The sequence below is a fragment of the Oncorhynchus gorbuscha genome, linkage group LG07 (assembly GCF_021184085.1).
Source record: "Oncorhynchus gorbuscha isolate QuinsamMale2020 ecotype Even-year linkage group LG07, OgorEven_v1.0, whole genome shotgun sequence".
Classification (NCBI taxonomy): Eukaryota; Metazoa; Chordata; class Actinopteri; order Salmoniformes; family Salmonidae; genus Oncorhynchus; species Oncorhynchus gorbuscha.
The window spans coordinates 48,943,113-48,957,943 of record NC_060179.1 but is presented as its reverse complement, the minus strand read 5'-3'; the positions used below and the strand labels follow the sequence as shown (position 1 = coordinate 48,957,943).

General features: G+C 41.1%; 1 protein-coding gene across 2 annotated transcripts in view; it reads left to right on the top strand.

Moving 5' to 3' along the window:
- LOC124039950 (dnaJ homolog subfamily C member 7-like) overlaps positions 1 to 14,831 on the top strand; it is a 47,980-nt gene that overhangs the window by 14,769 nt on the left and 18,380 nt on the right. For both annotated transcript variants that reach the window (XM_046356538.1, XM_046356539.1), the window contains 5 exons: positions 383 to 496; positions 8,814 to 8,888; positions 8,991 to 9,109; positions 12,106 to 12,259; positions 12,711 to 12,875. In XM_046356538.1, coding sequence (XP_046212494.1) covers positions 383 to 496; positions 8,814 to 8,888; positions 8,991 to 9,109; positions 12,106 to 12,259; positions 12,711 to 12,875 — 627 coding nt within the window. The remainder of the gene's footprint in view (positions 1 to 382; positions 497 to 8,813; positions 8,889 to 8,990; positions 9,110 to 12,105; positions 12,260 to 12,710; positions 12,876 to 14,831) is intronic.

Genomic DNA, 14,831 nt, shown 5'->3' with positions numbered 1-14,831 from the left:
TACAAAAAAATTATATAATTGTTCACACCTTATCTATGTCTAGTAAGAATTTGTACTTATTCATCATGCAAACTATGAAATGTTAATGTAAGATTTATTGCAAAATTTTTAGAATTAATTTAAAGTTGTCGTTTGGAGCAGATTTTTTTGCACAACTATACTTTTCATTCCAGCAAAATATTAAAAACATTTTTTGGGCAGATATGTTGTTAATCAGCACATTTTTCAACCTCTTAAACTGGTATTGGATGCAGAAATCCGATATCAGTTGGGCTCTAATCACGATGCTGGTATCGTGAGAACCCTATGTGGAGCACACCAAACCTTTGTCGTCCTCCAGCAGCTTTAACCAGGAATTATCTTTCCACCCACTGCACCACAGGGCCATCTGCGAGAGGGCAAGTGTCACTTGTCTCTGGGCAACGCCATGGCAGCCAGCCGCTGCTTTCAGAAGGTCCTGGAACTGGAGCCCAGCAACAGCCAGGCGCAGCAGGAGGTGGGTCCAAGTGACCTTGATTACTTTAAATGATCTAGGATTATTAGACAAATACTTATACATGCATACCAAGATCTTCCCTCTTGTTTTCCCATTGAACATTTACCTTCACTTGACCTACTTAAAAAATAATTGTGTTATAGGCCAAGTGCTGTCAATGTGATTTTTCTGTTTTTATATATATTTCCACACCGAGGTTGGAGTAATACTGTGAAATTACGAACATTATGTTAATGCCTTTTTATTGTAAGAGCTGTTTTGAAAAAAACGCCTGAAAATTCAGCCTGTTTTGGTGGAATGGAGTTTTGGCCTACCTGGTGACCTCACCAGCTGGTCAATTTGTTAATAGTAGGGCTGTGGATTTTGAGTGTCATGGATTTTGGATTATGATAATTGGCCAGACAAATAAATGTAGTCACTGTAATATAATTGTTTTGACATACAGTTGAAGTCAGAAGTTTACATACACCTTAGCCAAATACATTTAAACTCAGTTTTTCACAATTCCTGACATTTAATCCTAGTAAATATTCAGTTAGTTAGGATCCCAACTTTATTTTAAGAATGTGAAATGTCAGAATAATAGTAGAGAATTATTTATTTCAGCTTTGAATTCTTTCATCACATTCCCAGTGGGTCAGAAGTTTACATACACGCAATTAGTATTTGGTAGCATTGCCTTTAAATTGTTTAACTTGGGTCAAACGTTTTGGGAAGCATTCCACAAGCTTCCCACAATATGTTGGGTGAATTTTGGACCATTCCTCCTGACAGAGCTGGTGTAACTGAGTCTGTTTTGTAGGCCTCCTTGCTCGCACACGCGTTTTCAGTTCTGCCCACAAATGTTCTATAGGATTGAGGTTGGGGCTGTGTGATGGCCACTCCAATACCTTGACTTTGTTGTCCTTAAGCCATTTTGCCACAACTTTGGAAGTATGCTTGGGTCATTTTCCATTTGGAACACCCATTTGCAACCAAGCTTTAACCTATGTGCTGAGATAATGCTTCAATATATCAACATAATTGACCTTCCTGATGATAGCATCTATTTTGTAAGGTGCACCAGTCCCTCCTGCAGCAAAGCACCCCCACAACATGATGCTGCCACCTCCTTGATTCACTGTTGGGATGGTGTTCTTCGGCTTCCAAGCATCCCCCTTTTTCCTCCAAACATAACAGTTGTCATTATTGCCAAACAGTTCTATTTTTGTTTCATCAGATCAGAGGACATTTCTCCAAAAAGTACGATCTTTGTCCCCATGTACAGTTGCAAACCGTAGTCTGGCTTTTTTATGACAGTTTTGGAGCAGTGTCTTCTTCCTTGCTGATCGGCCTTACAAGTTATGTCGATATAGGACTTGTTTTACTGTGGATATAAATCATTTTGTACCCGTTTCCTCCAGCATCTTCACACGGTCCTTTGCTGCTCATCTGGGATTGACTTGCACTTTTCGCACCTAAGTTCATCTCTAGGAGACAAAACGCGTCTCCTTCCTGAGCGGTATGATGGCTGCGTTGTCCCATGATGTTTATACTTTTCTACAATTTTCTACAATTTTTCTTTCCTGATGTCTATTGTCATGAAAAAATTAGATGTCCTAACCGACTTGTGGTGACAGAAAAATAACCTCACACTCAACGTCAACAAAACAAAGGAGATGATTGTGGACTTCAGGAAACAGCAGAGGGAGCACCTCCCTATCCTCATTGATGGGACGGTAGTGGAGAGGGTAGTAAGTTTTAAGTTCCTCGGCGTACACATCACGGACAAACCAAATTGGTTCACCCACACAGACAGCGTTGTGAAGAACCTCAGGAGGCTGAAGAAATTCGGCTTGTCACCAAAAGTACTCGCAAACTTCTACAGATGCACAATCGAGAGCATCCTGTCGGGCTGTATCACCGCCTGGTACGGCAACTGCTCCGCCCACAACCGTAAGGCTCTCCAGAGGGTCGTGAGGTCTGCACAACGCATCACTGGGGGCAAACTACCTGCCTTCCAGGAAACCTACACCACCCGAAGGCCATAAAGATCATCAAGGACAACAACCACCCGAGCAACTGCCTGATCACCCGCTAAAGGTTGTTGAAAAGTGTGTAGCAGAACAACTGATTGCCCACCTCAACAACAGCCCCTTCACATTACACTCCATGCAGTTTGGCTTCAGAGCGAAACACTCCACAGAAACGGCCAACTGCTTTCTTCTGGAAAATGGTAAGTCCAAGATGGACAAAGGGGGTGCTGTTGGGGCTGTTTCTGGACCTAAGGAAGGCTTTTGATACTGTTAACCATGAGATTCTCATCACAAAATTGTCCAAGTTCAACTTTTCCCCTGATGCCTTGAGATGGATGAAATCATACCTTGAAGGCAGAACTCAGTGTGTCAGTGAGCAATGAGCTGTCTCCCACTCGTAGCTATGATGTGGGCGTGCCCCAAGGGTCAATACTGGGGCCCCTCCTGTTCAGCCTGTACATTAATGATCTGCCTTCTGTCTGTACTGGGTCTGAAGTTCAAATGTATGCAGATGATACAGTGATATATGTGCATGCAAAGAGCAAACAACAAGCTGCACAAGAACTCACTACTGTAATGGTCCAGGTTACAAAGTGGCTCAGTGACTCGTGTTTGCATCTCAATGTGAAAAAAACTGTTTGCATGTTCTTCACAAAGAGGGCAACAGATGCTACTGAGCCAGATGTCTATGTGTCAGGGGAGAAGCTCCAGGTGGTATCCGATTTTAAGTACCTTGGCATCATACTTGATTCCAACCTCTCTTTTAAAAAGCATGTGAAAAAGGTAATTCAAATAACCAAATTCAACCTAGCTAATTTCCGATTTATACGAAATTGTTTGACTACAGAGGTAGCAAAACTGTACTTCAATTCTATGATACTCCCCACTTAACATACTGCTTGACTAGTTGGGCCCAAGCTTGCTGTACAACATTAAAACCTATTCAGTCTGTCTACAAACAGGCTCTCAAAGTGCTTGATAGGAAGCCCAATAGCCATCATCATTGTCACATCCTTAGAAAGCATGAGCTCTTGAGTTGGGAAAATCTTGTGCAATACACCGACGCATGTCTTGTATTCAAGATCCTAAATGGCCTGGCTCCCCCTCCACTCAATATTTTTGTTAAACAGAAAACCCAGACATATGGCAGCAGATCCACAAGGTCTGCCATGAGAGGTGACTGTATAGTTCCCCTAAGGAAAAGCACCTTTAGTAAATCTGCATTCTCTGTGAGAGCTTCCCATTTCTGGAATACACTGCCATCAGACACACACAACTGCACCACATATCACACTTTCACAAAATGCTTGAAGACCTGGCTAAAGGTCAATCAGATTTGTGAACATGGTCCCTAGCTGTGTGTTGCCGCTTTCCATGTTGTCTGTTGTCTGTAGCTTGTGAGGTGTGGAAACACTTTGTTGCTTTTATGAATTTTGTTTTGCTGCTTTTTGTTCTATGTTGCTCTGTCTGTATGCTATGTCTTGCTTGTTCTATGGTGCTATTGACTATATTGTAATTGTTTTTAATAACCTGCAACCTGCCCAGGGACTGCGGTTGAAAATTAGCCGGCTGGCTAAAACCGGCACTTTTACTGAAACGTTGATTAATGTGCACTGTCCCTGTAAAAATAAAATAAACTAAACTAAAAAAAACTATCATCCAGAAGGCGAGGTCAGTACAGGCGCATCAAAGCAGGGACCGAGAGACTGAAAAACAGTTATCTCAAGGCCATCAGACTGTTAAACGGCCACCACTAACATTGAGTTGCTGCTGCCAACATACTGACTCAACTCCAGCCACTTTAATAATGGAAATTGATGTAAAATATATAATTAGCCACTTTAAACAATGCTACTTAATATAATGTTTACATACCCTACATTACTCATTTCATATGTATATACTGTACTCAATACCATCTACTGCAGCTTGCCTATGCTGTTCTGTACCATCACTCATTCATATCTTTATGTACATATTCTTTATCCCTTTACACTTGTGTGTGTATAAGGTAGTAGTTTTGGAATTGTTAGGTTAGATTACTCGTTGGTTATTACTGCATTGTCGGAACTAGAAGCACAAGCATTTTGCTACACTCGCATTAACATCTGCTAACCATGTGTATGTGACAAATAAATTTGATTTGAAAATCGTGGTGAATCATGCCAACAACGCCAACTGACAGAGTAAAACTTAGATGGCTAGTGAAGCTCAATCCAAGTTTACTCACTCACTGGGTCACACAGCTGTATAAGACAAATACATATTTACACAAACACATTTATACCTTCCTGCTATGCTGAGTCTCCTTACACATCTGGACAGCCAATAAATCTATGTTGCTAGACAGGACTTTAGTGATGTCTGTTCTTTCTCACTTCATCTGACCTGACCTCGCCCAAAGTCCTCATGGCTGTCCTGTTGAATTGAACCAGACTGTGGCCCTTCTCTCCATAGGATACCTGATATCTAACTTTAACTTGTTCTGACAGAATGGTAACTTTCTGCGTTCCCCTTTCTCACTCAGTACATTTTCATACCCTCAGTTGTAATATGATAACATAATTAAAGATATAAGTCATAGAAGCCTGTACCCATCACAGTCAAAAGGCTATATAGCCTATTATTGAACATGCAACTGATGTAATGAAGCAGCTAATAAAAACCATTTTCAAACGTTTGCTAAAATGCAATTCGAGGGGGAAACGCTTCTAAATAGTGCACCTAATGCGAGCGGTTCCATATGTGACGGAGATGAAAATCTGTTAGATTAGAAAGAGGGGGAATCTAATAGCTAGAACTAGGATGGATTGCTAATATGACTAGGATTGTGCATTTGGCTTTTGGAAAATGAAATAATGTTGATATGAAAATGAATAGAACAGGAGAGAAATGCTGGTTAATGGCACGAAGTCTATAAAAATATTGCCTCGACATTTCTATCGTTGGATTATGGCTAGACTACTTTGATGCAAGCTAATCCATTCCTCATTATTTAAAGTAAAGCAAAACGTAAATTTTTCAGACAATTGTAAAGTGGTGGGTAACGTGCTGCCTACCGTTGATTTATAGCCTATGCACTCAAATTGCAAATGGGATGTTACAAGTTGAGATTGAGAAATAATAGTAGCCTTTTTTATCGTGGCCATCAAAGTTTAACGCGTTATTGCATTTTAGAATTGTTATTTGTTGCTCGATGACTGGGCTTTTAAAAGCACACATTACACTCCAGTGCCAGGACAGCTCTCGCGCTGTCTGACAGGTGATAGGTCATTCCACTTCATAAACTAGGCTTTGTATGCTGTGAGAGTGTGGTAAATAAGATGAATGATGACAAAAAAATACACACTCTGCAATTTAACTAAATTATGCAAATTTTACCTAGAGACCGATAAGCATCACTAGTACCAATATGTGCTGTAATTTGTTGATTCAACTTAACTGTCATTACAAAAAATGACATTCCATTGCATGAACCACATCAGTTAACATCATTTGAATTAACATTATACATTACCATGGAAGTTATTGCATCACAATTCCAGGCAGCCATTGCGAGTGTATCTATGAGTTTAAAAGTCAAATTGCCACACAAATGCCCTGCCATCTCCTCTTCTGTTTTTCCCCCCCAGAATAAAAAAAACACCATACCAGTCAAAGCTTTGGACACACTTACTCATGCAAGGGTTTTTATTTTTTACTATTTTCTACATTGTAGAATAATAGTAAAGAAGTAAAAACTATGAAATAACACGAGGAATCATGTAGTAACCAAAAAAGTGTTACAGATCTAAAATATATTTTACATTTGAGATTCTTCAAAGTAGCCACCCTTTGCCTTGAGGACAGCTTTGCACACTCTTGGCATTCTCTCAATCAGCTTCATGAGGTAGTCACTTGGAATGCATTTCAATTAACACGTGTGCTTTGTTAAAAGTTAATTTGTGGAATTTCTTTACTTAATTAGAGGTCGACTGATTTGTGTATTTTCAACAACGATACCTATTATTGGAGGACCAAAAAAAGTCGATACTGATTAATCGGACGATTTATACAGTGGGGCAATAAAAGTATTTAGTCAGCCAACATTTGTGCAAGTTCTCCCACTTAAAGATGCGAGAGACCTGTAATTTTCATTATAGGTACACTTAAACTATGGGGGTCTTAAAATTCTGGCAAATTAGTAAGCAACGAGCCAGGCGGCCCAAACTGTTGCATATACCCTGACTCTGCTTGCTATGAACGCAAGAGAAGTGACACAATTTCTCTAGTTTAATATTGCCTGCTAACAGGAATTTCTTTTAAGGCGTTGATGTTTATGGCTAGGTACATTCGTGCAACGATTGTGCTGTTTTCGGAAATGCGCTTGTTAAATCACCCATTTGGCGAAGTAGTCTGATTCAATGATAAATTAACAGGCACCGCATCGATTATATGCAACATAGGACAAGCTAGATAAACTTGTAATATAATCCACCATGTGTAGTTAACTAGTCATTGTTAAGATTGATTATTTTTTATAAGATATGTTTAATGCTAGCTAACACCTTATCTTGGCTCCTTGCTCCACTCGCATAGCAGGTAGTCAGCCTGCCGCGCAGTCCCCCCGTGGAGTTCAATGTAATCGGCCATGATCGGTGTCCAAAACTGTAGATTACCGATTTGTTATTTCTTGAAATCGGCCCTAATTAATCGGTCGACCTCCATCCTCAATGCTTTTGAGCTAATCAGTTGTGTTGTGACAAGGTGGGGTGGTATACAGAAACTGGCCCTGTTTAGTAAAAGACCAAGTCCATATTATGGCAAGACCGCTCAAATAAGCAAAGAGAAATGACTGTCCATCATTACTTTAAGACATAAAGGTCAGTTAATCCAGAAAATGTAAAGAACTTTTAAGTTCTTGCAGTCGCAAAAACCATCAAGCGCTATGATGAAACAGGCTCTCTTGAGGATCGCCACAGGAAAGGAAGACCCAGAGTGACCTGCAGAGGATACGTTCATTTGAGTTACCAACCTCAGTAATTGCAGCCCAAATAAATCCTTCAGAGTTCAAGTAACAGACACATCTCAACGTCAAGAAACATGAGCAATGGACATTAGACTGGTGGAAATCTGTCCTTTGGTGTGATGAGTACAAATTTACTACTGTACCTTTTTGAGATGCAGAGTAGGTGAACACTACACACATGTGTAGTTCCCACCGTGAAGCATGGAGGAGATTGTGTGTGGGTGCTTTGCTGTTTACCCCAGTCTGTGATTTATTTAGAATTCAAGGCACGCTTAACCAGCATGGCTACAACAGCAATACGCCATCCCATCTGGTTTGCTCTAAGTCCCACTATCATTTGTTTTTCAACAGCACAATGACCCAACACACCTCCAGGCTTTGTAAGGGCCATTTGACCAAGAAGGAGAGTGATGGAGTGCTGCATCAGATGACCTGGCTTCCACAGTCGCCTGACCTCAACCCAATTGAGATGATTTGGGATGAGTTGGACCGCAGAGTGAAGGAAAACACAGCCAACAAGTGCTCAGCATATGTGGGAACTCCTTCAAGACTGTTGGAAAAGCATTCCAGGTGAAGCTTGTTGAGAAAGCTGTCAAGGCAAAGGGTGGCTACTTTGAAGAATCTATATATTTTGATTCGTTTAACACTTTCTTTTTTTGGTTCCTCCATGTGTTATTTCATAGTTGTGATTTTTTTGTCATTATTATTCTACAATGAACATAGTAAAAAGGAAGAAAAACCCTTGTAGGTGTGTCAACCTTTCACTGGTACTTTATATTCTATATAGCGTGTGATTTTTTAAATTTTTTAAAAATATTTTTAAATATTTTTTTCAGGTAATTTTATTTTCATTACGGTCCTTATCCATAAATGTTGGTTAAGCTTTTTTCTGCCGCATGTGTTGCACTAATGTATTTTCTGTCAAGGAATACTAGTTGCACGCTACTCTATTGAAGCTAAAACTACACTGTTGACGTTCAATTTCAGATTCCTGAACTCGTAACGTGACCCCTATACTTAATTTTGAGATAAGAACTGCTGCATTGGACCTTTTAAAGTTTAATTTCTGCAAGTGCGTTATCTTTTGATTATTGTATTCGCCATCTTTCAGTTATCTTTTTGGTTACGCATTGCACAACTCTGACTTGCATGTAAATCATGTCAATGGGAACTGTACGAGACGTTGTGCATGTTTTTCTCAATTATTCAGCCTCCTATTCTTATCATACTCTGTGTAGAAATTTCTATCACAGTGTGATTTTGATGTGCTTTGTTTTTTCTTTGTGCCTTGCAGCACAAAAATGCCACAGCAGTACTGGAGTACGAACGAATGGCAGAACTTGACTTCGAAAAGAGGGATTTCAGAAAGGCATGTTACCCCGTTCAACCCTACACACACACACCTATTGACACACAGACATTGGCAGTCAACCCAGTTGTGAGATGGTAGCTGTTGTCTTCTCTGCTGCAGGTGGTGTATTCTATGGACAAGGCCCTGGGATTGGCGTCCACCTGTCATCGCTTCAAAATCCTCAAGGCTGAGTGTTTGGCCCTACTGGGTCGCTACCTAGAAGCCCAGTCTGTGGCCAGGTACAAACCAATCAGGGACTAAAGCGGGGCAGAAAGTAGTGGAAGTTAGGAGCATTATCCAACCAAGCTCTTTACCAGGACATTTGTTTCATATTTGGAAGTCAGGTTTTATATATGTGGTGCTATATATACTACATACAGTGCCTTGCAAAAGTATTCATCCCCCTATTCCTATTTTGTTGCATTACATCCTGAAATGTAAATCTATTTTGATTTCATCTAATGGACATACACAAAATAGTCCAAATTGATGAAGTGAAATTAAAAAAATAACTTGTTTCAAAAAATTCGAAAAAATAAAAAACGGAAAGTTGTGTGTACATATGTATTCACCCCCTTTGCGATGAAGCCCCTAAATAAGATCTGGTGCAACCAATTACCTTCAGAAGTCACATTGTTAGTTAAATAAAGTCCACTTGTGTGCAATCTGTGTCACATGATCTCAGTATATATACACCTGTTCTGAAAGGTCCCAGAATCTGCAGCACCACTAAGCAAGCGGCACCATGACGACCAAGGAGCTCTCCAAACAGGTCAAGCACAAAGTTGTGGTGAAGTACAGATCAGGGTTGGGTTATAGAAAAAAATATCAGAAATGTTGAACATCCCACAGAGCACCATTAAATCCAATATTAAAACATGTAAAGAATATGGCACCGCAACAAACCTGCCAAGAGGGCCGCTCACCAAAACTCATGGACGAGGCAAGGAGGGCATTCATCAGAAAAGCAACAGAGACCAAAGAACCCTGAAGGAGCTGCAAAGCTCCATATGGAAGAAAGTACTCTGGTCAGATGAGACTAAAATTGAGCATTTTCCTTGATGGTCAAAAAGCTATGTCTGGCGCAAACCTAACACCTCATCACCCTGAGAACACCATTCCCACAGTGAAGCATGGTGGTGGCAGCATGTTGTGGGGATGTTTTTCATCGGCAGGGACTGGGAAACTGGTCACAATTGAAGGAATGGTGGATGGCGCTAAATACAGGGAAATTCTTGAGAAACATGTTAGTCTTCCAGAGATTTGATACTGGGACGGAATTCACCTTCCAGCAGGACAATGACCCTAAGCATACTGCTAAAGCAACACTTGAGTGGTTTAAGGGGAAACATTTGGAATGGTCTAGTCAAAGCCCAGACCTCAATCCAATTGAGAATCTGTATACCAGCGGAACCCATCCAACTTGATGGAGCTGGAGCAGTTCTGCCTTGAAGAATGCGCAAAAAATCGCAGTGGCTAGATTTCCAAGCTTATAGAGACATCGCAGGAGACTTGCAGCTGTTATTGCTGCAAAAGGTGTCTCTACAAAGTAGTCTTTTGGGGGGTGAATGCATGCATGCTCAAGTTTGTTTGTTTAACAATAAAAACGTTTTTGCATCTTCAAAGTGGTAGGCATGTTGTGTAAATCAAATGATACAGACCTCCAAAAAAATCTATTTTCATTCCAGGTTGTAATGTAACAAAATAAGAAAAATGCCAAGGGGGGTGAATACTTTTGCAAGTCACTGTGTGTATATACAAAAATATGTGGACACCTCTTCAAATTAGAGGATATGTCTATTTCAACCACACCTGTTGCTGACAGGTATATAAAGTTGAGCACACAGACATGTAATCTCCATAGAAGCTAACAGAACAGAACTGCCGATTTGCATGTCTCGTTAAAATTATTTTTTGAAGTATCTGTCACCAATAGATGCATGTCTGTATTCCCAGTTATATGAAATCCATAGATTAGGACCTAATGAATTCATTTAAATTACGCTTCAGCGGTCCCGTACAGTGCATTCGGAGGGTGTTCAGACCACTTGACTTTTTCCACATTTCGTTACACTAGTCTTATTCTAAAATGGATTAGCTACCTTGTGCTTTTGTGCTTTGGGTTGTTGTACTGTTGGAAGGTGAACCTTCGCCCAGTCCGAGGTTCTGAGCACTCTGGAGCAGGTTTTCATCAAGGATCTTTCTGTACTTTGCTCTGTTCATCTTTGCCTTGGTCCTGACTAGTCTCCCAGTCCCTGCCGCTGAAAAACATCCCCACAACATGATGCTGACACGATCATGCTTCACCGTAGGGATGGTTCCAGGTTTCCTCCAGACGTGATTTCTTGGTTTCACCAGGGTCTGACAGTCTTTAGGTGCTTTTTGGCAAACTCATAGCGGGCTGTCATGTGTATTTTACTGAGAGCTGGCTTCCGTCTGGCAACTCTACCATCTAATTGCTGGAGTGCTGCAGAGATGGCTGTCTTTCTGGAAGGTTCTCCCATCTCCACAGAGGAACTCTAGACTTCTGTCAGTGACCATCATGTTCTTGGTCACCTCCCTGACCAAGGACCTTCTCCCCTAATTGCTCAGTTTTACCGGGTGGCAGAGAAGAATGGGAGAAGCTCCCCAAATACAGGTGTGCCAAGATTTTATTTATTTATTTATTTAACGAAGTCTGTTAAGAACCAAGCTTGTAGTGTCATACCCTTTGTAGTGTCAGACTCTAGGCTGTAATCGCTGCCAAAGGTGCTTCAACAAAGTACTGAGTGAAGGGTCTGAATACATATGTAAATGTGATCATTCAGTTTTTAGTTTTTTATGAATTTGCTAAAATTGATAACCTGTTTTGGTGTTATGGGGTATTGTATATAGATTGAAGAAGGGAAACAACTATTTAAGCAATTTTAGAATATGGCTGTAAAGTAACAAAATGTGGAAAAAGTCAAGTGGTCTGAATACTTTTGGTCATGTAGTGTGTTTTGTTTTCTTCAGCTGTAATAGGATGTTTAATTTTTCACAGGTTATAAACTTTTCAACTGTCGAATTTGACTTCAGCCCTTGTTTTTTTATACAACTTTTGCTGACTAAGGTGTTCAATTTAATTTTCAAAACCCCAGGAACATTGCCATTTTGACGAGGCTTATTTTGCCCTTGTTTTTAATGTTTGCTCCAGTTATAGGGGAATGTCAAAGTCAGATTCTTTGTCTTATGAATCTTGTCTTTTCTCTCCCAGCGATATATTGAGGATGGACTCGACTAACGGAGACGCTCTGTACGTGCGAGGCCTGTGTCTGTACTACGAGGACTGCATCGACAAAGCTGTCCAGTTCTTCGTGCAAGCACTGCGCATGGCCCCAGACCACGAGAAGTCTCGGCTAGCTTGCAGAGTGAGTCACTCAACTTGCGCCTGTACTTATTTTAAAATGTTGAAATGATTTACTTGTGTAGGGTAGTTTTATGTCATTGGATAGTGTACAGGGAGAGGTCTGTAGCTAGGCCTACCTCTTACTGGCTATAAAGAGTCAAATGTTGGTATTGTGACAACACTACTTGATCAATAGCGGGTGGTGCAGTGGTCTAAGGCACGGTATTTCAGTGCAAGAGGCGTCACTGCAGTCCCTGGTTTGAATCCATATCACATCCGGCCATGATTGGGAGTCCCATAGGGCGGCACACAATTGGTCCAGGTTTGGCCGGGGTTGGTCGTCAAATAAGAATTTGTTCTGAACTGACTTGCCTAGTTAAATAAAGGTTACACATCAGTACTGTAGCCTGTGAATTGAGTTCTACTGCACCTGACGTACTGATTCAATGTGGTTAATATCTATCTAAAATCAGAATGCCAAAGCTTTGAAAGCCAAGAAGGAGGAGGGAAACAAAGTGTTCAAGAACAGCAACTTTGAGGCAGCCTACCGGCTCTACTCGGAGGCCCTGGCGATAGACCCCAACAACATCAAAACCAACGCCAAGCTCTACTGCAACAGAGGCACCGTCGGGGCTAAGGTGAGAACCTCAACTGGAATGCTCTAGAACAAGGTAGAGTTCAGGAACAAATGTGCAAAAACATTGCAGAATTAAGTGCTCATATTGGGCAAGTTCAGGTAGTACCTCATCTCAAAAGTGTTCCCAATTTATGGAATCCTAGACAGGACTGAGAAAGTACTTTTGTAAAAATCCTGAATGTACATAATGGCCAGACCTTAAATAATACTACAAATGAAAAAGGAATCCAGATGTCTCATGGGGTAAAAATCTGAAGCACCACCAGAGAGGAAGTGCAGTGGTCAGGAAGACGGAGCAAGATGAAACTGGGCCGACATTCTGCTGATTTTCTGAGTGAAACATCCAATATCAATTCGGTTTTCTGTTCCCAAAACTAGAATCTGTTACAAACTATAGTTGGAGCAGCCTTAAGGGCAGTACGAAGCAGGAAGCAGCAGTATCCAGTGTAAAATTGTGTCCAGTTTATTCAGTTAAGTGGTTCCATGTGAAAATATAATATGGCAGAATATTTACAATCTGTGTCTTCGGTAAGTATTCAGACCCCTTGAATTTTTCCACATTTTGTTACGTTACAGCCTTAATCTGAAATAGATTAAATAAAAAATCCTCAATACCCCATAATGATAAAGTGAAAACAGTTTTTTTGAAATTTGTGCACATTTATGAAATATAAAAAACGGATACCTTATTTACCTAAGTATTCAGACCCTTTGCTATGAGACTCGAAATTGAGGTCATTTGCATCTGTTTCCATTGATCATCATAGATGTTTCTACAACTTGATTGGAGTCCACCTGTGGTAAATTCAATTGATTGGACATGATTTGGAAAGGCACATACCTGTCTATATAAGGTCCAGTTTATGTCAGAGCAAACACCAAGCCATGAGGTCGAAGGAATTGTCCGTAGAGCTCCGAGACAGGATTTTGTTGAGGCACAGATCTGGGGAAGGTTACCTAAACATTTCTGCAGCATTGAAGGCCCCAAGAACACAGTGGCCTCCATTCTTAAATGGAAGAAGTTTATAACCACCAAGCCTCTTCCTAGAGCTGGCTGCCCAGCCAAACTGAGCAATCGGGGGAGAAGTGCCTTTGTCAGGGAGGTGACCAAGAATTCAATGGTCACTCTGACAGAGTTCCAGAAAGACAACCATCTCTGCAGCACTGCCACAATCAGGCCTTTATGGTAGAGTGGACAGACGGAAGCCTCTCCTCAGTAAAAGGCACATGACAGCCCACTTGCAGCCCAGCCCAGTTTGCACCTAAAGACTCATGAGTAACAAGATTCTCTGGTCTGATGAAACCATGCCAAGCGTCACATCTGGAGGAAAGCTGGCACCATCCCTACGATGAAGCATGGTGGTGGCAGCATCATGCTTTAGGGATGTTTTTCAGCGGCAGGGACTGGGAGACTTGTCATGATCGAGGGAAAGATGAACGGAGCAAAGTACAGAGATCCTTGATGAAAACCTTCTGAGCGCTCAGGACATCAGACTGGGGCGACGGCTCACCTTCCAGCAAGACAACGACCCTAAGCACACAGCCAAGACAAAGGAGGATTTGGCTTCGGGACAAGTCGCTGAATGTCCTTGAGTTACCCAGCCAGAGCCCGGACTTGAACCCAATCTAACATTTCTGAAACTGAAAATGGCTATGCAGCAATGCTCCCCATCCAATCTGACAGAGCTTGAGAGGATCTGCAGTGAGGAATGGGAGAAACTCTCCAAATACAGGTGTGCCAAGCTTGTAGCGTCCTCCCCAAGAAGATATAATACATGAATGATGTTTTACGTTTTAGATGTTGGAATTCGGTTTAATTCGTGAACAAATTGATACGATTTGATGCATTAACATGTTGCTTAAACATATTAATTTTCCATTTTAAATTAAGATCTGCTGCTGATGGAGCTCATGACCTGGGCAACTCTAAGTTGGATCCGTCTGAGCTCACTTCTCT